Here is a 26691-nt window from a genome sequence, read left to right on the forward strand (position 1 = left end):
GATTTATGTAGTGTTATTTTTTCAGGCGATGACGTAATCTGGATGAAAGAGAAATTGGACACCCTAAGTGTCAAATTCACCGATCTCACAAGTCGTGCTGCTGATAGATTGAGGCAAGCACAAGATTCACTGCCTCTTGTTCAAAATTTCCACTCTTCTCACAAACGAATCTGTGTGTGGATGGAGTCAGCTGAGAGGCAACTTAAAGGTTTGGAAACAGTAGGACTGACCAGTCAAGAAACTGTCATTCAGGTAAATCCATCAATGAGCCTTAAACTTTTATTTTCTTATGCTCAGTATACTTACTAGTTCTAGGAACATTTTCTGTCAAATCCTAAAAGCATGTTTTACCATCAAAATTTTATTTTCAGAGGCTAGAAGCGGAAATTCAAGAGAACCGCACAATTGTGGATACATTGAATCACTTAGGTCCTCAGCTATGCCAAATGTCACCAGGAGAAGGTGCAGCTGTTATTGAGTCTGAAGTAACAAAAGTTAATAGGAGATTCGACACCATCTGCGAACAAGTGCAAAGGAAAGCAGAGAGAATTGATCTATCAAAGCAGAGAAATGTCGAGGTAAAAGCCTTTAAAAGCAATACTCATGTTTCCCTTACAAGCAGTGTTTGAAATCATTGGTGGTTTGCTGGTCCAAGGCTGCTGATTAAACAATTGGACCGCCAAGAAAAAAAATTGTAGTGCTCCACAGGACCAGTAGCAAAAAACTTTTGTGTCCCTCCCCGTATCGATACATTGATTGTGGAAGAGTCTCTTACAGGAGATTCTTCAATCGGCAGTAGATTTTTTATGTGTTTTTGGCACCCCCTTGGTGGTATATCACTCTTGTAAATTCCAATATATTTGGGAAAATTAATTAGTATTTAGAACAGATTTCGTTTAGCAGACCAGTTATGATGTCTGCTGACCAGCAAGTTCTCGTAACCATTATTTTTCAATTCTAACTCTGTTGACAAGTTATATAAAACAATATTTTTGACTGCTGAGAATTTTCTATGTTGGGTCTTAAAAAAATCATCGGCTGTTTGGCAATATTTCAATTGAAATATGTTATTTGAAACTAAAATTTTTTGCTGAAATCAATTGGATTAAGATTTGTAAGCACTGATAACAAAATTAAAAAGTAATTTGGCTTTTTTTTTTTTTGTTAAAAAAATATGAAGTTTGATCAGGCTTTTTATCTGTTTACGTTAGTGTACAATGTTTTTTTACCACTCATTCATATAACGAGATTCTTAGTTAATCGAGACAATTCTTAAAAATGTAAAATGAATGAATATATAACATTTTGTTCAGAAATTATATCTTTTAACTTTGGCATACTTTTTTTGTATAGGTTGTTGGTGATATTGAAGATCTGCTAGATTGGTTCCAAGACATTGAAAAACAGTTACGCCAAGCTGAACCACTAACTGCTGACCCAGAAGCTTTGGCTGTCTTGTTAAAGAGACAAAAAGTAAGACTGATAGCATTCCTTATCTTTCAAAAATATTATCATTGCAATTATATTGTGATTGTGGCTAAAAATATTTTTCCATGTGAAATCTTTTTAAAAAAATGTTTTTTATATATACAATGAAATCTCAATATAACAATGCTTTGCTGATCATGAAAAGATACTGGTTTGAAGGGATTATGGTTATATATCAAGAGGCAGCAGTTTAACAAAAGACTATAGGCATGAAAAAATATTGTAGAGGGATTTATGTATATAGTTTTTTTCAACCGATGGTCCGCTGACTCCACCCCTCCTCCCTGGGGTATCTCTCTCTCATTTACTACCATTGCATAATAATGCATTTAGAGCTGTGAAATTTCAACTTATTATCTCAGTTTTTTGTGATATGCAAATTGTAAATAACAATACCTTTTGGATTTTAAAGTGGGGGGGGGGGGGCTTCTAATCAACCTTCACTACAGGGAGTTTGCAGAGCATTGACCTCCACTACAGGGTGTTAGCAGCATCAGAAAGGTTGGTTAACACTGGATATAGAGTATCGTTGTACTGAGGTTTCACTGTAGTTTGAAGAGAAAATGTGTGAATTATAATTTACTGGTGGGGAATGAGGTTATTAAGTGCACCATAATTGGGTACTTACACAGTTGACACTTGCTTTCATGAATTCCAACACACTTGAACAATCAGTTCTTGAAATTTAAAATTTATAAATATAGGAAAGATTTTTAAAGAAATTATATATTTTTTGGCGACTGGAGGAATAGAGTTGAAGGTTTGTAAAACTCAATGGCAAATGTACATACAATATATACTTGTGGAATGAAATTTTGAAATGAAGTACCAATTAAAAAAAATTATGGTCTCACAAATTCAAACAGTAAAATTTTTTGCTTGGTAGTTTTTAAACTTTTTTAATATCTGTAAATTTTATTTTTCAATTGAATAAAAACTTTGTTACAGACTCTTAATGATGAAGTGAGTAGCCAGAAGGGTCGTGTGAGGGACATATTGTCTGCCGCCAAGAAGCTAATGAGGGAATCATCAGGCGAAGACCTTGCAGAAGTGCGAATAAAGGCAGATGAATTGAAAGACATTACTAACACTGTGTCATCTCTGTGCTCTGATAGACTTTCAGCTCTCGAACAAGCTCTTCCTTTGGCTGAGCATTTCTTCGAGACTCATTTAGATTTGTGTCAGTGGCTCGATGAGATGGAAACTGAAGCTGCTCTGCAAGGTGCACCTGCTCTTAATGCACATCAAATCAAGAAGCAGCAAGATTGTAACAAGGTTAGTGGGCAAAAAAATATTTCATTCAATATTTGATAGTATATTAAGGTAAAGTAAAAAAAATCTTAGTTTTCAAGATAATGAAAATTTATATGCACAATATTTTCTTGGATTAAACTTTTTTTTCCCATTCAGGCTCTCATGCAATCAGTTAATGAGCACAAACCTCTACTTGACAAACTGAACAAGACTGGTGCTGCCCTGAAAAAACTCTGTTCTCCAGTGGAAGGAAACAAAGTGCAAAAGATGGTTGATTCTGATAACAGTAGATACAACACCCTTAAAGACACTCTGAAGGACATGCAAAATGCTCTTGAAGAAGCCATGCAAGCTACTTCTCAGGTATATTCATATTAAATTCTCTGTTAGTAAATTTTTACGTACAGTTTTATTTTGATAGTCACACTTAGGGCTGTAAGTTTTTTTGTGGGTGGGTGAGAAATATGATTTTTCCACCTTCCACTGTGTGTAAAATTCAATGATTTTATAAGTGTTTTTGTTCTCACCTAGAATTTGAGGCCCCTCTAAATTTTGCTGCTCTGAGCCATTGCCCCCTTTCCTTCTATTTTCCACCCTGCTCACGCTTAACATATCTAAAAAAAGTAATGTACTGCCACTCCAGATATATAAATGTTTGATTTACTGATGCTTTGTCAGATCAACTTGATTACCACAAATTTATGGCGTTATTAGAGTATATAAAGCGAGTTATGTAAATATGTAAAATAATAGTTAATTCGAACATATTGAGAAAAACTTATGACTATGATAAAAGAGTTCGGTTTAATAAGTGGAAAATGGATGCGAAATCAAAACTCATTGAAGCTAGTGTGGAGGAATAAACCAATGCAGATAGATTGGCTAACTATATTTACCCCCTCAAGCCTGAAGGAGATTTAAATGAATCCCATCTCATTGGTTGTAGGAGATTAAAAGGAATCCCCTCCCCCCATCTCGTAAGTTGGAGGAGATTAAAATGGAATCGCCAGTTTTCACAGATGTTTAGTAGAAAAATTATAGCTTTTAAACTAATCATTGAATTAATTTGCAATTTTTTATGTTTATAAAATAATATCTTGTCTACAATATTGTATAGTATCATTTGTATTGCCTTAAATAAAATTTATGCAATTTTCTTTAGTTAAATTTTTTTTTTTTCTTCTACCACTGCCAAAAATCAGATTTTTACCTCATGGCTGTAACAAAGAGCTACTTAGTTATACAGGGTGTTTTAGCTTGAAGGGCTAAAGCATACTCTCTTTACAATAACACCCAAATTTCCACATGTTAAGCAGCAAACATTCATCACTCACAATAAAATATGATAAATGAAAATAATATAATAGTTATGATTGTATAACAGCACATTCTTTTTTCAAATGATACCAAACATGTTGTGATCGTGAAATAATATAAGGGATTAAAAAATTAAGATATACAGTTGGCCGCTGCAACACGTCACTCCATAGTATGTGAAGTCCTGACCTCTACATTGAAGGGTTAATAACTAAACTAATAAAAACCCTGATAGAATTGCCATCAGTTTGATTTCAATCATTGACAATACTTGAAGAGGATTCTGTAATTCAAGCGTGTGGCTGCATATTAGAATTTTGCACTCTAACTTAAGATTTAAACTTTGCCATTTCACACAAATTTTCTATCTTCTTTTTTTTAAATTTGTTTCAAAGTCATTTTGTTAGATTCATTCATAGACAGTTTGGCTGTTGTAAGGTCAAAGAACATGTAAAAAGCATTGAATAGAAATAAGAAAAGTCAATTGCAGTAAATGCATAAAGATTATTTTTAAGTATCTTGAAGAACATTTTTATTTTGAAGTAAAATTTATTTTTCTCTAATCAAAAATGTAAAAAAAATTGTTTAATATAACATTCATTGTATAGGTTTTGTCATCATGATTCACATTGTTTCAAACATTTCATTCCAGAATGGAAATAATTCATACATATACGAATTGAAATTTGAATGAATTATTTAAAGGATCACTTTTGAAACAATTCAAGCACATTGATCATTGCGATAGCAATTTAAACTGCCATTTATAGGCCTATATATTTTTTATAACTACTTCAGCTTATTCTGCTCACTGAGTCGGGGTTGCTTCTTAAATTTTTTTAGCACCTTCCCTTATACAATGCAGCTACTGGAGCTTTTATGTCCTCCCTATTGTTAAAAGTAATACACACCCAATATGAGAGAAACCTGTTTTTTTTTTTCCTACTCTTCTTCTTTGAGATTCAATCAACTTTGTTCTTAGCAAAATGCTAATGCTTAGTTTAAAGCGTGGGAGTAAGGGAAAACAAGTGAAGATAACCTCTACCCACTATGACCCTCTAGTAGGTGTTGATCCTTTCTTGAATAGGCCTGGTTATAGAAAATGTTACTTAGAAAATGTGTAGGCTGAAAATGGGAAGAGTGTTGAGATGATTCATTCATCAATGTTTCTAGGTCTACCTTGCACCTGTTCAGTTAGTGTGTTCGAAACTGCTGAAACAACTTAAATTGAGTTCTGTTGTATCCAAATTTAACATCTGTTCATACAGTTTTACATGTTCTTATAATTTTTACACTTTTAATAAAAATCAGTATGAAGTTTAGTAGTTTTCAATAACAAATGATTCCTGTAAATTAGTGTAGTAAAGATATTGCATCTATAGAAACTTTTGACGAGTTCATCTTTACATCATTAAGGAAAAGATCTTTCTCCAGTCATTAAAAATAGTTATTTCACCATTAAATCAATTTTTTTTTTCTGAATTATCAAACATTCTGAAAATATTTTTGTTTAATATTGAAATTTCTTCTCAGATACTATCATCATAAATTAATACTAATAAATATGATAATTTATTTTTTTTTCCTCTCAAGTTGGCTTGCTTTTATATTTATAAATATTTAACGAATTGCAGTTTATATCCCCTTCCCCTCCAAATGATATTCATTGTATCGAACATTTATTATTTACAGTTCCCATTTTAAATTTTATTCTCACCTTTTTTGCTAACATTTAATTTTACTATTTTTATTAAATATATATATTTTTTCTTAATATTATCAATCGCATTTGATTAAACATGCATTTATGCCATATTTTCAGCTTTTCTTTAAATTCAATCTATAAAATTCATGAATTTTATTTGTAATCAGTTTTCAGACAAGCTCGATGGAATGCTCAATTCTCTCAGCAATACTGCTGATCAATTGAACAATGCTGAACCTATATCCGCTCATCCAGAGAAGATACAGGAACAGCTTGGAGAAAATAAGGCGGTACTCAAAGACCTTGACAAACGATCAAATGCACTAGAGGCTGTGAAACGGGCTGCTGATGATGTAATCATCAAGGCTGGTAATACACGAGATCCTGCTGTGAAAGGTATGATAAAATTTTGCATGTTTTTACATTGTTTTAAGGCAAGATTTTACTGCCACTTTTGATCATTTGATCATTTTTGTCGCACCACAGTCATTTTCTGCACACGAGGGCTAATTAGACTGGGACCTACATTTTATTGCAGATTCCGAACGGCAGGCTTGTTTTTTTTATACTCAAGAGGTTGGTGCGCTAACCCCTCGACTCCCTGCGGTAGCCAGTTTTTCTGTGGTCATGTTGCCATTCTTGTTGTACCCCTGTGTCAGGAAAGTTTTCTGACAAGGACGAACTGAGTATCGAACTCGCGACACCTCTAAACATCCTTTGGTGCTTTAGACGAGTATCTTATCAACCTGGACTACCGCGCCCTTTTACTGCCACTTGATGTGCTTTTGCATCTTTAGAGGATTTTACAGAGTTTGAGGGCAATCGTCAGACTTTTCATTATGTTATTTATCATAACTGACCATTGTCCAAAGCAGAATTGCTTTAAACTTTTCAGTATTAAGAGCCGTATTAAAACTTTCCATGAATCCTGAGGGGACAACAAATCATTCTACAGTATTTGAAATTGTAAGAAGGTATCTGGGTCTTATCCAAATGCACAATGTTACTTGTGAATCAATGTCCTGAAATTTTTGCTACAGTAATATAGTTCCAAGTAGCCTGCAAGCTTCATTGGAAATAATTTTGAATTTATCACCTTGATCCTTTAGTAGCTATTTTTTGTGAAATTGTTAGCAATTTCAATGATGGAGACCTCAGAAGGCTACGCATTTAAGATGTATTGAAAGTTCTTAAAAAAAATTTTAAAGCATTCATGATTTGATAATGTTCTAACTTTTTGGCAATTTTTAGTCCAGCCTAATTTAACGACTTTTTCTTTTCTTGTTTTTCCAGACATAAAACAGAAATTGGACAAATTAAATGACTTGTGGGAAAATATTCAGAAACTTGCTCATAAAAGAGGTCGATCACTTGAAGATGCACTTGCCGCTGCTGAAAGGTTCTGGGATGAGCTTACGATGGTCATGAAGACTCTCAATGAACTTCAAGAAAGTTTGAATGCACAAGAACCACCTGCAGTTGAACCGAATGCCATTCAGCATCAGCAAGATGTACTACAAGTAAGCTGAGAGGCATTTGAAGTTTTTTTTTTCCCCTCATCAACATTAAAAAATGTGCAAAGTAGATGATTAAAAGAAAACTCTTTATAAATGTGCTGTTTCATGTATCACTCAGGAAATAAGACAAGAAATTGAGCAAACCAAACCAGAAGTTGACCAGTGCAGACAAGCTGGACAAGATCTGATGCAGCTCTGCGGAGAACCTGACAAACCTGAAGTCAAGAAGCACATCGAGGACCTTGATTCTGCTTGGGAAAACGTAACCACCTTGTATGCCAAGCGTGAACAAAACCTGATAGATGCCATGGAAAAGGCCATGAACTTCCATGATGTATTGCAGGTCAGCTAAATGGCTTCTTTCTTTTCTTTATTGTGTACGATAAGAAAATTTTTTTGTTGTCTGAGGTATTTCAAATACTACAAATTTAATTTCAATTAAAATTTTATCAGTTTTAGTAACTTAAAATTTTACTAACTTTAGTAAATTAAAATAACTTGTAGAATCATTTTTACTCTGTGTAGATTGTTTTGATATACTGTAGGTTTGGCTAAAAATTAGTAATAAGGCCAAAATTTAAATTTCTTCCAAGAAATTCCAAGAAATTAAATTTCACACAAAATGCAAAAAAGACTAGCAGTTAGTGTACAAATCTTAACATTGATGGCTATTGTAGCTAGTTTTTTGGTCATAGCTTTTGAGGGATTGTTTGAAAATTTTTCAATTAAGGTTTTGAATCAGGATTTGTAAATTGCATCTAGTTAGTAAAACTTTTATTGGTCAAGATTCTCTAAAAGACTCAAAACACAAAAGAATACAAATAAATTACCTTTCTGCGTGAACTTTTGTTAGTTCACTCTATTAAATAACACCATAGCATCCACGTGATTTGATATTATGGCATTAATAAAACTTTAAATGACAAAAAATAATTCCTTGGTCATAAAACATTTATATACTTTGTATATTTCGCAGAGCTTGCTCGAATTCTTGGATTATGCAGAGGACACTTATGCTGGCCTTGGTCCTGTTGGGTCTGATATTGAAGCAGTCAAAGGACAGATTCTTCAGCTAAAGGCAAGTATCTCAGAATATTGACTTACTCTATAAGGTTGCAGAAAATATGTCAGAATTTCTATTTATTTTTGAGCAAAAGAAATGATGTTTCAGTCTATAGCCGGGATTACACTATAAAAGTTTCATAAAAGTTAATTTATAAAACTGGAAAAATACAGCCAATAAGGACATCGGTTGCATTTTCTCGAATGCAACTCGTAACCTTATTGATTGAATTTTTCAAGTTTTATAAATGAATTTTACGAAACTTTTATAGTGTAATCCTGAGCTATGATAAGTATCATGCATACATATAGAATTCTTCTTTTGAACACAAATTTTATATTCTCATTTATGTAATTTTTACTATACAGTAAAGCTGGTTTGTGAGCATAACTCATTTCACGAATGTGTTTGTAATCAAAAACACTTGAATTTATCAAATCAAACTTCCCCACAGAAAATAATAAAAACTCAAATGATATGTTCCATGATATTTTTGGCCCCTTACACCAACAAGAGGTTGAGATCATCTTTCATGGGCTTGCACAATGAATGTCACTTCCATAGTTGGTGAGGTCTTAATGAATGAGCTGAAATCAAACAAGGTCTCTCAAACTATTGAAGGGCTCCATTTATACACCATGTGCATACAATATATTTTTAAATTTGGTGTTACTTCCATTATATAAAATATTAAAAAAAGCCCAGTAAAGTGCTTGAGCCTGGTCTCTTAACTTGCCAAGGTGGCCTGACTTGCATTGAAAGAAAAACACTTGGGAAATACTCTTAAGCTGGGTTTATACTATAAAAGTTTGGTAAAAGAACTTTTACAAAACTTTAAAAATAACTGGGCTGCTCAAATGTAACCATTACACTTATTGGTTGCATTTTTCAAGTTTTATGAAAGGACTTTTCCAAAACTTTTACCGTGTAATCTCGGCCTTAAACAGAGTGATCCAAAATTTTTACCGTAAATGAATTTAGCCAGTTTTTTTTTTTAAATATCATTTTTATTTTAATTTCTGCTTGTTATTTCTAGAACTTCAAGAATGAAGTTGATCCACATATGGTGGAAGTAGAGTCAATAAATCGGCAGGCACATGAGCTGATGGAGCGGACATCACCAACTCAAGCTAAGTCTATAAGAGAACCACTTGCTGATATCAACAAGAGATGGGATGATCTATTGAAAGGAATGGTTGACCGACAGGTATGAAGATGAATTTTCTTTTGAGTGACCCATTTTAATTAGAATAACTTTGTCTTTGTCAAATTGAAATATATTTTCTTTTGCTTTGATCCATAGACTGAGCTTGAAAACGCACTGTTGAGACTTGGCCAGTTCCAACACGCTCTTGATGAATTCATGGTCTGGATCTCGAAAACAGAGAAAACACTCGGTGACATGAAACCTGTGTTTGGTGATCCACAGGTCATTGAAGTAGAACTCGCTAAACATAAGGTGAGATACTAATGTTAGAATGTGGCTGCAAATGTTTGCTGTATATCAATGTTATCTATGAATAACATTATATACATATCTTTCAAACATTTATATTTTCTGAGATTAATATTTTATAATATTATACACATAAAGGTTCTAATGAATGATATCCAAGCACATCAAACCAGTGTTGATACTTTGAATAGAGCTGGTCGCCAGTTAATTGAGGCAAATCGAGGCAGCGAGGATGCCAGTGTTACTCAAAATAAACTGAACAACTTGAACAAAAGGTGGCAACATTTGCAAGACAAAGCTTCAGAAAGACAGACAGAATTGGAGGAAGCTCTCAAAGAGGTATATTACTGATTTTTACATACCCCATTTTTGTGAATGCAAAGTACATTACATGATATCAATCATTATTTTTTATATTCGCAAAAGAAAAACGAAATTTCTGTTCAAAATGTTTTTATTTCATTGACTTCAGGCACAAATATTCAATCAAGAAATACAGGACTTGCTTATGTGGCTGAGTGACATTGACGGTCAGTTGGTGGCGTCAAAACCTGTTGGAGGATTACCAGAAACAGCCAGAGAGCAGTTGAACAGATTCATGGTATATTATTTGATGTTCATCTCATTTCATCTCTTTTGCATTAAAATTTTGATTTCTCTGGTTGAATATTTTCTTTTGAATAACTTTTTTTTGAAAAAAAAATCTATTTCCTAGGAATTGTACAATGATTTGGACAATAATAAGCATAAAGTTGATGGCGTCTTAACTCAGGGTCAAAACTACCTGAAACGGTCAAATGAAGGCTCTGCTACCAATCTGCAACATAGCTTACGTACTTTGAAACAACGGTGGGAAAATGTTCTGAATAGAGCAAATGATAGGAAGGTATGTAGTGACCCCATTACATGATTTACTTGCAGATATGGCTTGAATGTAAGTTTTAGTATACAGCATGTTTGATCTAAAAAAAAAATTTATTAAAAAATTGTTTCGAACCAAATAAAATTATTTTCATTTGTGATACATATACTTTGGAATGGAAATGAAGTGTCCTATTTTACTCCATTTTACTTTTACCTGATTTATAAAGCATTTATTCATATATTTCATATCCATGACTGTTCTTCGCCTTTGGTTCTTGTTAATACATTTTAATTCCTTGCAGATAAAACTGGAGATAGCTCTTCGTGAAGCAACTGAATTCCATGAAGCTTTGCAAGACTTTGTCGAGTGGTTGACAAACGCTGAGAAGTTCCTTTCCAATTTGAAACCAGTGAGCAGGACAATGGATCTTGTATTGGAGCAGATAGAAGATCATAAGGTATTTAATTCGCTTCTTAGTTCATTTAAATACAAAAATAAATCTAGAAAAAATTTTTCCCAAATTCTTATGGAGTGTTTGTTACTTTTTCCTATTTTAATACTAGAATATTTTTATTTATTTGCTCGAATGAATACAGGCATTCCAGAAAGAAGTGGGAGCTCATCGAGAAGTAATGTTGAACTTAGATAAAAAAGGAACTCACCTTAAGTATTTCAGTCAAAAACAGGATGTAATCCTAATCAAGAACCTTCTGATCAGTGTCCAGCATAGATGGGAGAGAGTAGTGTCAAAAGCAGCTGAAAGAACCAGAAGCTTAGACCATGGTTATAAAGAAGCTAAAGAGGTGAGTACTGAAATTTTCATTATCTTTCTCACACAAGTAAATAATTAAAATTTTTTGTGTGTTTTATTTTTGTTCTTATGATTGAATTTATGATATAACTGTCTGCCTTATCATCAAATTCGATATCTGCAGTTTCGGTTATCCTGTGTCCGGAAAACACCAGAGTTCCAAATGGCAACAACTCAAAATTCTGTGTTGTGAGATATCTGCATTTTAAAGATTCACTTAGTATGGAACTGAATGGAAATCAGCTATGATTTAATTGCAGCAGGGTTGGGGTGGGGGGGGGGTTGTTGTTTTGCTATATGTAAAGGTATTTTTCACCATTCTCATGGCATGAATAACTCAAAAATCCAATTTTCTGAGTTGTTGCATTTTTGAGTTGGGCTGTCAATTTATATTGAATAAATCTCTTCGACAAAATATGACGAGACGTTTTACATATTTTGTTAGTATTGTAGGAATTATGGGCCATATAAGAGCTAAATTACATCAATAAAAAAACACTAATTAAAAACGATCTCTACTGTCTGGGAGGGCTACTAATGTTTCTACTTCAGCGCCTTGCACCACAATGCTTAAAATGAGGAAGGCAGTCTTCAGTGTTATATATGTGGTAGCACACTTGTCTGGTTTGATTCCTGGCGGAGACCAGGTGACTTTTTTCGCAGTTCACCTTGGCATAATATCCAGAGAAGGTCTATTTCCTCGAAACATCAACATTTTATGCTGCATTTTTAATGAATATGTATCAGTATTTGCAGTTTACCTATTTCTATTTGGTATGCACAATAGACAAACCTTCATGCATCTTTACCTAGTATATATATCAGGGCCTGAACTAGAAAGGGGCAACAGGGGCAATTGCCCCAGACAACAATCATGAGGGGAGTGGCAAATTTTAGGGGAAAAAAAGTGTTTAGACTCTTCACTACAAAAGATGATTTTATAAAGTTGAAAGTCTGACCCATTGAAAAGTCTTGCCACAGAGAGCAATAGGCCTACAATGTACAATTATTCAATCATTACACTTCACTCATAGTTAGTAAAAAAATCGATGGCAAATGGCTCACTACACATAACAAGTATTACAGAAACAAACTTTACACGTAAGGTTCCAACACGTACATGCACATTCCGGCATGTACCTTTCGTTAGAAATTCCGTAGGGGAATGTGAACGATGTGTATGTATATATGGTTAAGTAGTAGTGAGGGGTATAGCAAAATTGTGTTTGCCCTCCCTAAAGAAATCCTAGTTATGGTCCTGTTATATTCCCACAGTAGTTCTCTCTGGTATCACATCACTCATCCTTTCCTATTAGCACTTTCGGTTCTCTGAACAAAAGGAACCAATTATGCCTGTACATAGTGACCCTAAAATATAATTTTTATTATATAAATTTTATTTTTATATTCTTAGCATAGTCATATGTAACTTTGTAAATGTGGATTATTGGTTTTTCACTTCTTTTTGGCTATTTGTGTTTGTATCATTGTATCATTCAGTCATATGTGGATTTATCAGCATGCAATATCTTGCTGATGCTGATAAAGATATTTTTTATATTTTTGATTAAATTATTATTTTTTATTCATTATATGTGCTCTTATTTGTCCATACAGTTCCATGATGCATGGTCTGATCTAACCAAGTGGTTGGATGATGCCGAAAAATCACTTGATGTGAGCACGCATGTGGGTAATGACCCAGAGAAAATAAAACAAATGCTGGCAAAGCACAAAGAATTTCAAAGGACTCTTGGTGCAAAACAACCATTATTTGATGGTACGATGAAGCTTGGAAGAAATTTGAAAGAGAAGTGCCCCAAATCAGATGTTCCTGTGCTCCAAGGCATGTTGGATGAGCTTAAGAACAAGTGGAATAATGTTTGTGCCAAATCTGTGGACAAGTGAGAACTTCTATTGTATTATTAAAACTTTTAGTTTAATGTAATGCTTCATCCATTTAAGTATCAGAATGGCGTTTTTGCTAAAAAGTTTTCCTCAAACTGACAGTGTAATAGTCATTTTCATGCAAGAGAGAGAGAGAGACCAAACCCTCCCCCTTTGTCTCTGCCTCGTGAGCTGATGAGCTCCAGTATTCTTGATTATGAGAGTGTCTCAAAATGCTATGTAATTTTTTGACTTGAACACATAAAGTGTAATTTTGAAGTACTGGGTGATTATAATTGAAATTTCCGTAGTCTTGAGTAGTTTTTCCTCAAAAACTGCTTATTTGAACAGCCAAATTTTTAGGATATGTTAATGAGACCGTGGGAAAGAGATTTATGAAATTTAAAAAAAAAATAGTTCAATTTTCAACCACCTGTTTTAAGGGAAAACAGAACAGATCTTGTATATGTGGCATTATGTGTGCTTGCCTGCTTTTGCAATAGATTCTGGGGGTTGAACTTCTCTCCCCCCTCCCCCCAAGTTCACCTCGGCATAATGTCTAGAAAGTATTGACTTAAAATATATATTTTTATGGATAAATTTTAGTTTTATTTAGGTACTAGGTATTTTTTTATTTTATTTTTATTTTATTTATAAAACAAAGCTACAGGTTTAAACCCAATTACAGCTTGCAGTAAAAATAAAAATTTGCACAGAATAGAAAAAGCGACATGATAAAGTACACAAAAGACAAATAAAAAGTAACAAAGAATTACGCAAAATACAAAAATTCTATACAAAGATATATACAACGCAATCACAGCAAAAATCTTCTAAAGTCGGTAACAGACGAATGAAAAATATCCAGATGTTGAGGAAGCGCATTATAAAATTCAGAAAATCTGTTTATAGCACAGAAATTACCAATATTAGTATTATATGATTTGATGGCAAATAAACAATTGGATCATGTATTGTGACACTTAATATTGAAACAGATTTCATTAAGAATTGGTATACAATCAATTTGGTTAGTCAACAGTTTCTTGAAAAAAATAACGAGCAAGTACTCTCTGCGTTTTTGTAAGCTATTGACATTGAAACTGTTTCGTAGATGAGTGGCAGATAGAATATTGTTATAAGGACCATATTTTTTGAAATATAAATACCTTAGAAAATTGTTTTGAATAATTTCAAGACTCATAATATGGCAAGCGTGAAATGGGTTCCAGATAATTGAAGCATATTCAAGTTTAGATCTTATAAGCGCATTAAAAAGGGATATTAACGTATTACTATCCTTGAAATCTCTCGACATTCTTTTAAGCAAACCAAGTTTTTTATATGACACAGAGCAAAGATTTTTAATGTGATCAGCAAAGTTAAAATTGGTACTATAAATAACTCCCAAATCGGTCGCAGAGGTTCTTCTGAGCAATTGGCTATTATTAATGTTATACGTAAAAAAGATTGGATTCTTTTTGTGAGTGAATGAAAGAACAAAACATTTATCAATATTGAGATTAAGTCTATTAAGTAAATACCATTCGTGAAGTAAAGACAGCTCATTTTGAAGGCTATAACATACATCAATACAATCAATACTTTTAAAAATCTTCAAATCATCTGCAAAGAGTAGACAATTTTTGAAAAGTGCGGATAGATCATTGATAAAAATGATAAATAACAACGGGCCTAGCACAGATCCCAATACCCGACGCTGATTTTCCCAATATAATTTCAGCATTAAAGAAATAACAGACCATTGTCAAGACACATGTCTAAAATGCATTGCCAGGGAACCAAAGTAAACATTCTAAAATTCTGACGGTTTTTTTTGGTCAGCTCTTACAAACTTTTAAAGTTGCCTATCGTTTAAGTCTGCTCCTGTTTGGTCTATGATTTGGCGACGATTGGGTTAAAATTATAAATTTGTATAAAGAACATACACACACAGAATATCAATTTTATATATGTAGATATTTTCATAATTTCAATTTTTATTTCTTATTTTTTTGAACATTTCTGTTTAATCTCAATAGGCAGAGGAAACTAGAAGAAGCTTTGTTATTCTCCGGCCAGTTTAAAGATGCTGTTCAAGCTCTGATTGATTGGCTTGAAAAATCTAAAAAAGCTCTTTCTGAAAATCAATTACTCCATGGTGATTTAGACACTGTGATGGCACTCGTCGATCAACACAAGGTGTGTTAACATTAGTCAATTTGAATTTATTGGCACATTGTAAAGGGGATGCTTTGCAATAAAAGTTTAAAAAAATAACACAATCGGGAAATATCTAGGATCTCTGTTTCTTGTTTTGATGGTTTTCTAGATGAGGTATGAATTTATGACAAAAAGATGATAAAAATTTATTTAGGAAATTGAAAATTTTCTATTTATGAATTTTTTCCCAGTCATTCCAAGATGAGCTGAAGAATAGGTCAAACAATCTCGAATCCGTTCGTAGAACAGCTAAAGAACTTCTTGAATCTGCTAATCCAGATGATGCAGAGCATATTCGCCAACAGATCCAACAACTAGACAGCATGTGGGTACTAGTTGCAAAACTTAGTGATGAAAAACAGAGAAAGCTTGAGGAAGCTCTTCGTGAGGTATGAAAAAGTTATTTGTGGCATAATCTATCATTTTATGGTTTTTTATTCTGTTTTCTTTTCAAATTCTGCCTAAATATAAGCAGTGACTTGTTTTTTCGCCTAATCAGATAGATCAGTGTATTCCTAAAAGTTTGTGTCGTGGCTCCTAGGGGCATTGCTTGTCACGGGCATTGCAATGAGCTGGAGATTGATTTGTATGCCTATAGTTATGCTCGGAAGTGATTCTTTTATAAGTTTGGAAATGTCTGAAACTATTCTCGGGAGCCGCAGATAAACCATGAATTGGGCAAGGCAGCCGGGGGTGACAAAAGTTTGAGAACCACTAAAATAGATTAACGTATAAAACAAAGGATGTTATAGATATTATGACAATTCTGTATAAGGTTTATTTTTCTTTCTAGGCTGAAAGGCTTCACAAAGCGGTACACATGTTGTTGGAATGGCTGTCTGACGCTGAAATGAAATTGCGTTTCGCTGGTCCGCTTCCTGATGATGAAGAAACTACAAAGCAACAGATCGAAGACCATCAGAGGTTCATGAAAGAAATGGCTGAACAAGAGATCAATAAAAATACCACCATCACACATGCTCAAGATATTCTGAAAAAGTGCCATCCTGATGGTGTTTCTGTCATCAGACATTGGATAACCATCATCCAATCTCGATGGGAAGAAGTAAGCATTAATGCTGTTTTTGTGTGTATATATATATAAGTGTTTGAAATATGAGTATTTCATACAGTGTGTTATGTCAATACCACCTAAAGAACAACGCCTCCGCACTAGGCTTGCAAAGTTATGAGGTAGACCATCTCACCTATAGCTGTGAATTGAACTGTGCCTGCTATAGTTAAATATCTGCTATAGAAGGTGCGGGACAAAGAATGTTGGCAATTAGAAACGTATGGGATGACCATATGACCCATATTTTTCAGGGGCACATTTTTTTTTAAAATCAGGACTTCCGAAAATAATTCTATTGCTCATTTCATCAAATTTTTTCATTGAAAATTAATTAAATGGTATTATATTGGAATCAAATCCATTTGTGGAATTGAATTAATAATGAGTAAATTTTCCTAGGGAGGCGTGTGCCTTTGCTTCAGGAGCCACCCCACGATACTAATATCATTTTCTATGCTTGATTTTATTCCAGGTGTCTATGTGGGCGAAACAGCGAGAGCAAAGACTGAATGATCACCTGAGATCTTTAAGGGATATTCTAGATCTTCTTGAAGAGCTTCTTGCTTGGTTGATTAGTGCTGAAACTAGTCTTACAGCTTTGGAAGCGGAGCCTCTACCAGATGAGATACCTCTTTTGGAACAGCTCATTGTGGATCACCAAGTAATATGCTTTCTGTTTGACAATTTTTTCAAAAGTAAAAGGAAATGTTTATCATTTCATTTTCTGACCTGCTTGAATTATCTTTGTCTCTGTCTTTTTTCCCCCCACAGGGATTCATGGATGATATGACGAAACGTCAGCCAGACGTGGAGAGAGTAACAAAAGCTTTCCAATCTAAGCGCCAACCTCAACAGCCATCTGGTAAAGATAAAGGCAGAGATAGAGAAAGACATGAATCTGCGCAGGATCGTATAAAATCTGGAAGAGGGACACCATCTTCTGTGAAAGCTCCAGCGTATGTATTTTGATATGTTGTAAGATTTTTTCCAATACTCTGTAATGAGTAACTGAATAAAAAATTGTGAAAACATATTCATACAAATATGCTCTGCACATTTTATAATTAGCCGCCAGCCATTTGAACCTGAAATCAAGAACGCAAGAGCTAGAGAACTCGTAGAAAAGTGGCGTAACGTGTGGCTTTTGGCAATGGAGAGACAGAGGAGGCTCGAAGATAAACTGAATTACATGAGAGAAGTAAGCTCATTAGTTTTACAGAATCTAATTTGTCTTCAAACAAATGAAAACGCTGCAAATTAGTGAAATTCATAAAGCATGGGAATTGCAATCAGTACTTCATGCTAGTCATTGATTTTATTCATTGTTTGAATGCTGTATAAGCTTATTTTTATTTTAGCTCGAAAGAATAAAGAATTTTGATTTCGATGAATGGAGGAAGAAGGTAGGAATAAGTCATTGTCTTTCAAAAGGTTTTAAAATTGAATTGTTTTTGTTCTTTTAAGGTTTAAAATTTATTCTTTTTCATGAATAATGATTTCTCCCCCCCCCCCTCCCCTTCCCAATATCAGTTTTTGGCATGGATGAACAACAAGAAATCTAGAGTGATGGATCTTTTCCGTAAAATTGACAAGGATAATGATGGGAAGGTCACTCGTGACGAATTCATTGAAGGCATCTTAAAATCAAGTCAGTTTTATGTTTATATTATTTATAATTCATTTTTGTGTTTCTTTATTTATCATATATTTTGTATTTCACTTGAAAGTCAGCAGGAGAAAATACCATTTATATTTACTATAAGTAAATATAAATGCTATTTTATATTTACTATAGTAATAGAATATAAAATAATACTGTTAATGCTGTATAAAAAAATAATGTTCACTTTATTGACTAGCGCATCTTGGTTTTGCTTCTAGGTTTAGTATATAAAGTGAAACCCAATAACGGCCGCTAAAATGTGGACCAGATGTGGCCAATATTGGGAGGTTAATGTTAAGAGATTCAGTCTTTCTGAAATATAGATTAAATATTTTGATTTCTTGTAAAATTATAAAACCCATGATAAAATTAATTAGAAGAAGCTGTTTTGTAGCATATGACATTTATTTTGCATTGAAGGTGCATGAACTTTTCATGAAGAATTTTCCTTGTGATTTTCTCTATTAATTTCATTCAAAAATTTCGAGAAGAAAAATGTGTGTAGCTGCGCTGTAATCCTTGCATCCTTCAGATCAGATTCATCCTCTGATGAAATCTGTTTTTTTTCTGTTTATAGCAGTATTTTTCAATTGGTCCTTACCCGGGCACCCTTGGTGAAATATCATGGAAAACAATGACTCTTTGGTCTATGACATAGTCACTTGCCAAATTCTAACCATAATTTATGTTTTTCTGAAATGTGTCAAGGGAACCTGTTAGCATCTACTTCAGTTGACGCCTGGGTCTGCAGACGACATTTAGAAAACAACTGATGTAGGGAAGAACCCATTTTTATGTTTGAACAGGGCTCAATCAGTATTTACTCTGGCACCTTTGATCAAATAGCATGGGAAAACAGGGAAGGGAATAAACCCCTTCAAAGCAAGTCTTGAAAGTTATTTTTTTTCTAATGTGATACAATGAACCATTTTTCTTTTTAATTTCCAAAAGTGGCCGTTATTCAGAAATCATTGTTCAGAGGTTAACCTCTTAATGTTAATCGAAAGGATGCTTTCTGCTCCAAGAAAATTCTGTCATTGTTTGGAGGTGATTTTTATCATGACCCCCACAAGGGTAGGGCTGACAAGACTCTCACCCGGGAACCCAGGATGATTTGTATACATTTTTTTTTTTCTACGCTATGAACTCACTATGGAGGGTTCCAGTAAGTCTGGCTCGGTGATCCAGATGCAGGATGTCGGGGCCATGACCTTTATGGGAAGTTTTCATTGTAATATGATTATGATGTGTGATTTATTTATTTATTTTCTATCTCTCTAATAGAATTCCCAACAAGCCATTTAGAGATGGAAAGAGTTGCTGAAATCTTTGACAGAAATGGGGATGGCTTCATCGATCATAAGGAATATATAGATACTTTGAGACCTGATCGAGAGGTTTGTGTTAACTTCTTTAATTGTGCTACAAGGCATGTATTTGCAGTTTTTCTTCTTTGAGAGTTATTCTCTGAAAATAATCAATTTTGTTTATTTTGTAAATTTACAGAAAGGACCTATCACTGAAGCAGAGAAAATACAAGACGAAGTCCAACGACAAGTAGCACAGTGTACTTGTGTCCATCGATTCAAGGTGTACCAAGTTGGTGAAGGAAAGTACAGGGTAAGTAGAATACACTTATTGTTATGTTTTAAGGCTTTGGGTTAATTTTTAGTAAATATTTTCAGCAAGTACTTTTAAACTTTTCTGTTGAGAATTCATTAAATTTATGTCTTCAACAGTTTGGTGAATCTCAGAAGCTGAGGCTGGTTAGAATTCTGCGTAGTACTGTCATGGTTCGTGTTGGAGGAGGATGGGTTGCATTGGATGAGTTTTTGGTTAAGAATGATCCCTGCCGTGGTAAGATGACCAAGATAATTTATAGTTATTGTTGGGAAGTGTGTATGGGTGTTTTGTTTTAAGAGATGCATAATTTCAATTAAATAAAACATATTTAAATGTTTGTTTTATGCTTTTGAAAAGCATAAAATCTTTGATTTCAGTAAATTTATGCTACAGATGAAATCTCTTTGTGCTGTTGTAATCACTATTTTTACTTGGAATAGCCACATGAAGCATCTGCAATTCATAATAGTATTTTCTTTGATTTAAAAATAAAATTTCTCCTGATCTCCGCACAAATTAGAAGAAGCAGTTTTAAATACTTTCATTTATCTTTTTTTTTTATATCTAAATAATTTGATGTTTATACAGGGTATTCATGGTTGATATGTTCTGAGCTATCTACAGCTTTAACTACCATTCAGAAAATTAAGAAATTTTAGGAATACATTATTGAATTTTTGAAGCACCCTGGAGTTCTGAAAATCTCCTCACCATTTGGTATGGAATCACTTTGTTCATCATGAAAGAATTTCACCAGCAGAGAATGATCTTCTAAGCTCAATGTCATTCTCTTTAGTGAAGAAATGTGAAGGGGGAAATGTTCTGCTATTTAGCAATATTAACATAGCCTGTCATGAAGCTTGAGCAATTTGGTCATATTTTTGTAGAAATAATCTGCATGTACAGCACACAATTTCATAGAAACAACCCTTTAGTGCTGAATGTGTGAAATGTAATGTGATCAGCACGTATTCCCAAGAGATCTTTACGATCAATCCAGGGAATTTGTTAGTGTTAGTAGACATCCATGTGTGAACCGGGATTCGAACCCAGACCTGCTCAGTCAAAAGCTAGCTGGCAGTCCAGTGGTTAGGGCGGCATGTGCAAAATTATTTTTATTTTTTCCACAATTTCTATCCCATCCTTCCTTTATTAAGATGTTCCTAAAGTTTTATTGCCATATCCCTTTCAGTTCTAACAAAGAGAGGGGTGATTTTTCTTTTGATGCAGATACTCTTTTTTAATCTCTGAGTTCAGCCTTGACTTCAACAAATAACGCATTTAATCTTTGAAGTCGGGGCTGAACTCAATGAGGATATTAAATGAATATTTAAAAGTAGAAAAAGCAAACCAAAATGCTATAAAGTTTTTCATACATTGATCTTAAAAGGTTAGGATTGGTAGTCAAGTTGTAGAGAGATCAGAACAAGTCAGCTTTACAATATGTTTTTACACATCTTTTATGTTGATGCCCAAGAGGGATGTTCAAAAGTGATGAGACCAATTTGATAGCTCCTACTTGTAGAAAGAAAAAAAACCCATACAAATACGTGAAAAATGAATAGTTATCCGTGTGTAGGGCACCTGTAATGTTAGGAAATTTCAACAATAGTTATAGAGAATCATGGGCAGTCAGAGAAAAAAATTTAAACAAGAAATTTTTAACAATTTTTTCTACTGTAGATTGTTTTATGCTTAAAATTCTCGAAAGTACTTTTAATAGTTAGAAGTATGATGATTGTTTCTTTAACAAAAGTACCGTGTATAAGCTGACCCCATAATTTGAGGACCACAGCAACGATAGAAAATTTTAAATGAGTGTATAAGATCCTAAACAATCTTAAAAAATGGAGACATTTTGTGCAAGAAAAATGTGTGTTTCTAAGATATGAAAGTTATATACAAGGTATGCATGGTAAATGAGGTATGTCATTTTACAGGCAAACTTTTGACATTTCAATGGAAGAAAAAAAATGCCTCGCAAGCATGTAAATTTAAACATGTTTAATGCATCATAGATTTGTTTGATTTAAAGAAAGTCTCGTCACTTTTTGAATGATTCCTGTTCAATGATTATGAATAAATGTCTTAGCTTATCTGCATGTAGCATTCACATTTTTCGCTGCTTTATTTTAAACATGATACGCAGAGTACAACGCTGCTTTTAAGCAATGTCAGAACTGTTTGAATGTGCATATTCCAACTCTGATAAATAATTCTGAGATCTCTTCGATCATGATTATTGCATTTTTATAATTTTTTTTTGTTTGTCATGCACGTTGGAGTATTTTGAACATTCTATGTTTACATGCATCATATTATGTGGTATGTGTTATGAATTATTTTCTCATATGCTTTTTTAAGTATTGCAAGTTTTTATATTTTATTGCATGTCCCGCATGCACATTTTTATTTAGTTGAGATTTTGCATGTATTTTGCCTTGCACATATTAGTTTGCTTTTGTTATCTTAGCCAAGGGACGCACAAATCTTGAACTGAGGGAGCAGTTCATCTTGGCTGAAGGTGTTAGTCAGTCATTGCAGCCATTTAAACCTAAAGCCAGTCCAGGTTCGTCACAATCCTCTCAGAGTGGAGGATCGTCATTCAATCGCTCAGGGATATTATCATCCACTGGTCCAATAACTAAGGTGTGTTCCTCATAAATATAATAATTTGTTGTTTATAGCTCCCTAGTGACCATGAGAAATACATTTCTACTGGATATACATGGCTGATACCATGAAATTTTGTATACTTAACGAAAAGTTATCTTATGTTTGAATATATTATGTATGCCATGACTAATTTTTTTTTCCTCTTATTTATACAAGCATGCCAGTTTATGGGATTTTGATGCATGTTGTACTTGCATGTTTTGCTATCATGGAGGTATTGCCATTCATTTCGATTATTTCTTTCATGAATGCATTGTTTTTGCGTCTTCGTCCTTGTATATATATATTTGGTCCTGAAAGAAATAATGCATTTCAGTAGTTAGAAGTGCTCTTGATTTCATCACCAACCCAAAAAAGTTTAGAAAAACTTCCTGCACCAGTTTTTGTTTTTGTTCATGCGCTGATTCCGTTGTTCATGATGCATGATTGCACATTTTATGTTCATTTGGGCACATATTTTCTGTATTCCTCTCTCTTCTGCTCTAATCTGCTCTTCGTATTTCTTCCTATCTTTATAATGCTATTCATTTTTATGCGAAAGTCACATGCTGTGAATGCTGGATAGTGACTGTAAGAGTGAAAAGTGAGTTGATTTGAATGTTCAGTAGTCAAGTAAGAGTAGTGCATGCTTTCCCCCTTTTCGAATCCTTTCCTTCCGGTTTATTATTTTCACCACCATCCTGTTCTCCTAGATACATCCATTTGCTCATCATGTGCAAAACAAACGCATACTTTTTCGAGTGAAGACTGTTAAACTTTCTGAAAAGTAATTAATGAAAGACTTTTCTCTGAATGTGTTTATAATATAATAGGGTTGTTTTTTTTTCTTAATTTCATTTGTTGATAATTTTGATTTTTTTTTTTTCTTTTTGCACTTTTGAAATCAAAGGAAGCACTTGTTTCAACTAATTTTGCCTGACATACATTATTAATTAACTGTGGTTTTCTGTGTGATATCTGTTGCTATATCAATTAGCACGTTAATGTAGCTTACCGCTCATGCTTGGTTCTACACACTTTCGTTGCATTACTTCTTGTCATTTAAATCATGTGGTCTTTACTCTCATAGCTTTCTTTCCGTTCTCTCACAGTATAATCTTTCATTACTATACTGCTGCTTTTACAGCTCCGTGTTTGCTGTTGAGGTGCCTTCCAGTTGTTACACCTGAACCTGCTCTGTATAACCCTGTGCCCTCTGACGAGGGTTCTCGTATACCAGTCTTCCAATGGGTGCCGGTAATGGTTCTTCCCATTATCTTAATGTTTCTTCTACTTAACATTTTTACTCACTTACAAATATAATATGTTGTTCAATTCATATGCAATAATAATCTTTTTCAGAGAAATTTGTACTCCTGATTTATTTTTTTACACACATTGACATCAAAATTACTAGAGGAAAATTTTTTTGACGGAAGATTAAATTTATCGACAATATTTTTTTGAATCAAATGCAAACAGCTCTGCAATTTTTCTTTGAAGGAAGCTGACTTGTTACAAGAGGAAATTAACACTACACTTCAAGCAAGAGTCTATTTAGATTAGACGCACAATAGCCCAGATCAGTAAGACATTCACTTTTTGTACCAAAGGGTGTTCAGGCATTTCTCAGATTCAAAATCCATTCAGCTCCTGTCAGCACCTTTCATTTGTTGATGAGAGTTAGCAGGCTCATAGCCAGAAATTTCATCCCAATTCCCCCCCCCCCCCCCGAGAGTTAGCACCAAAAAACAGCCTTATAAGCATTTGGGTGTAGTAGAAATACCAAGTTAATACTGAATTAAAGTGATTCAGTGTATGATACACTCAGTCTTTTATAGAGAGATGTTTTCTCAAAGAAATAGATTTTTCTGGATATTATGTCGAAAAAAACCTTTGGAAAGAAAATTTAGATTTCCCTGGGATAATCGAATCCGGGTCCTCTTGTATACTGAGCAAGTGTGTGTGTACACCCCAGAGACACAACCCTCCTTCCCTTATAGCAAGCTATTAATGTGCGACCTTATAGCTAGACCTTGTAAGATGTGGCTGTAATGATATGTATGTCTATTATGCGTATACTGTGGTATGTCAGATTAAGAACTTTTCTGTTAATGAAGATTTTTTTTTGTTGAGAAATTTAATTCTCGGCTAATAAATACAGATTCGACTAACAAAGATTTTGTTTTAATATGAATGCACATGCTAGCATGACTTGATACAGCCATGTCATGATCTGAATTTTCACAGCAATCATCACACAAGTTACTGTGACTTGAGCTCAGATTTATTTATGTCCATCTCAGACTCACTTTCCAGACAGACAAACCTCTATTTCTCTTTCAGAAAGATTTAGAGCCCTTTCATGTAAAATGAAAGATTAGGCTAAGAGAAATTGTATCAAATAATATTACTCTAGACTTTGTATTTTCAGTGCAAGACAGCATTAAGATGACTTCATCACGTAGATAGAGACCTGTGAACCCACCTATGTTTTGTGCACAGCATAAAAAAAAAATCTTCAGTGTTTCTTATAAACTCACTTTCATCCAACTATGGAGCGTTTGGTCTTTTGTCTTTTTCACCAGGAACCTCGAATCCTGCAAACTATGCAGTTGCAGAAGGCGCCAACTGAAGAGGTTAATGGAGGGGAGATTTTTTTTTTGTTTGATTGTGTGAGGTGGGCGGGGAGCACCAAAATATTATTCGCTTACACTCGAAAAATGTCCAGAAAAAGGGTCCTGTTTATAAAAAAAAATGTTTCTTAGTGTTTCATAAAAACTTCTCTTGAAATTTTGAGCAGTGTCTGGAACAAATTTAACGATTTTCCATAGGAAACTATGAAATATATCAAGTTTTTGGCTAACAAGATCTAAGAAGAAATTGTCTTTTTCACCCGAGATATCATTGTACTGGTTACATAGGAAAATAATTGACCTGAAATAACACACACTGGGTCAGAGCTACAGCTATACAACTTGGATAACAGCATAGTGAAATGCACACATTTAATCAGCTACGGTCAATAACAGCATTCCTAGTAACAGGTTTTAGAAGTTATTAAATTTGAAATATAACAAGATGAAGTGGTTAGGAAGTTCTTTTAGTATCAAAAAGGCATACGGTGCAAAAAATATCATAAATAATTGCCTATAAAACGTCTAAAATAGATTTCATTTTGTGCCGGTGAATGGAAGAGTTGAACGGAAAAAGAATAGTTACTCAGGGATACAATGCAGTGATTACCTGGATTGAACGTTCCATGATTGAATTTCTTTGGATTATGTCTGTAATTTAGCTATTAGTGCACCTGTTAAGTGGGGGGGGGGAATCATGCTTGTATACAAGTCATTATTTTGAAATTAAAGTTTTTTTTATTTTGCATTTTGTTTCTAAAAGTAATGATTGAAAAAAATTTATAATTACCTCTGATAATTATTGGGGGTCATCTTAACAGCATCATGGGCTCTTGGGCCAAGCAAAGCCTCAAGGCTCCCTCTATGTCTGTGACAATTGATGTCAGTCACTATGCAAGATTTTCGTAGGCCCCTTTATTCACTAAGATGCCTGGGTGAGCTCTTGCATTAGGATGGCCCTGATAAGTAATTAATCAATCCTTTAATGCTTATTGGACATCTTCAAAATAGGTTCGAGAAAAGAGTGAACGCAGTGTTCCTATGCGACAACAGCGCAGTAGCCATGATTCCAGCAGTGATGGCACAAGCTTCAGCGAAGCAGATAGCAGCTTTGGATCACGATCAGCTCGATCACATGGTGGTACACCTAATAGACTAACTCCTGGAGGTGAGTAGTCATAAATGTAACTGTTGCTTAAAGTATCAATTCATTAATTCGTTTTGCAGAGATTGTTGTGTACATTTATAAGTGATATGAAACATGAAATTTATATCGACAGGCACAGTTCAGGAAGGAAACAACTCAGACACTTGAATTTTTGAGTTATGTACGCCATGAAACTGTGGGAAACGCCTATGCATATTGCAAAACAGCAAAAACTCCCAACTCTGTTTACACTATGCATGCTCAACCCATGGCCCCTGAAGTCATCTGATGTGGCCTGCGACCTCA

At 34.0% G+C, this 26691-nt stretch overlaps 1 protein-coding gene across 7 annotated transcripts in view; it reads left to right on the plus strand.

The window, feature by feature from the left end:
• The window catches only part of shot (dystonin-like protein short stop), a 278055-nt gene that overhangs the window by 249203 nt on the left and 2161 nt on the right, over positions 1-26691 (plus strand). For 6 of the 7 annotated variants that reach the window (XM_089255090.1, XM_089255094.1, XM_089255092.1 and 3 more), the window contains 30 exons: positions 26-252; positions 372-578; positions 1354-1473; positions 2437-2763; positions 2899-3105; positions 5932-6160; positions 7058-7284; positions 7400-7624; positions 8258-8359; positions 9381-9551; positions 9648-9803; positions 9939-10139; positions 10273-10401; positions 10516-10686; positions 10967-11122; positions 11262-11468; positions 13094-13380; positions 15406-15565; positions 15778-15975; positions 16380-16652; positions 17134-17322; positions 17433-17617; positions 17730-17859; positions 18020-18064; positions 18192-18309; positions 19609-19721; positions 19831-19944; positions 20064-20181; positions 22421-22596; positions 26250-26406. In XM_089255090.1, the coding sequence (XP_089111216.1) occupies positions 26-252; positions 372-578; positions 1354-1473; positions 2437-2763; positions 2899-3105; positions 5932-6160; positions 7058-7284; positions 7400-7624; positions 8258-8359; positions 9381-9551; positions 9648-9803; positions 9939-10139; positions 10273-10401; positions 10516-10686; positions 10967-11122; positions 11262-11468; positions 13094-13380; positions 15406-15565; positions 15778-15975; positions 16380-16652; positions 17134-17322; positions 17433-17617; positions 17730-17859; positions 18020-18064; positions 18192-18309; positions 19609-19721; positions 19831-19944; positions 20064-20181; positions 22421-22596; positions 26250-26406 (5325 nt within the window). Of the gene's footprint in view, positions 1-25; positions 253-371; positions 579-1353; positions 1474-2436; positions 2764-2898; positions 3106-5931; positions 6161-7057; positions 7285-7399; positions 7625-8257; positions 8360-9380; positions 9552-9647; positions 9804-9938; positions 10140-10272; positions 10402-10515; positions 10687-10966; positions 11123-11261; positions 11469-13093; positions 13381-15405; positions 15566-15777; positions 15976-16379; positions 16653-17133; positions 17323-17432; positions 17618-17729; positions 17860-18019; positions 18065-18191; positions 18310-19608; positions 19722-19830; positions 19945-20063; positions 20182-22420; positions 22597-23749; positions 23860-26249; positions 26407-26691 lie in introns of all 7 variants that reach the window. The other variant, XM_089255088.1, reaches the window with a different exon arrangement.

This window comes from Pholcus phalangioides, unplaced genomic scaffold, assembly GCF_987345545.1.
Source record: "Pholcus phalangioides strain wild (caught in Gottingen) unplaced genomic scaffold, Ppha-v1.0 ptg000042l_1, whole genome shotgun sequence".
Lineage (NCBI taxonomy): Eukaryota > Metazoa > Arthropoda > Arachnida > Araneae > Pholcidae > Pholcus > Pholcus phalangioides.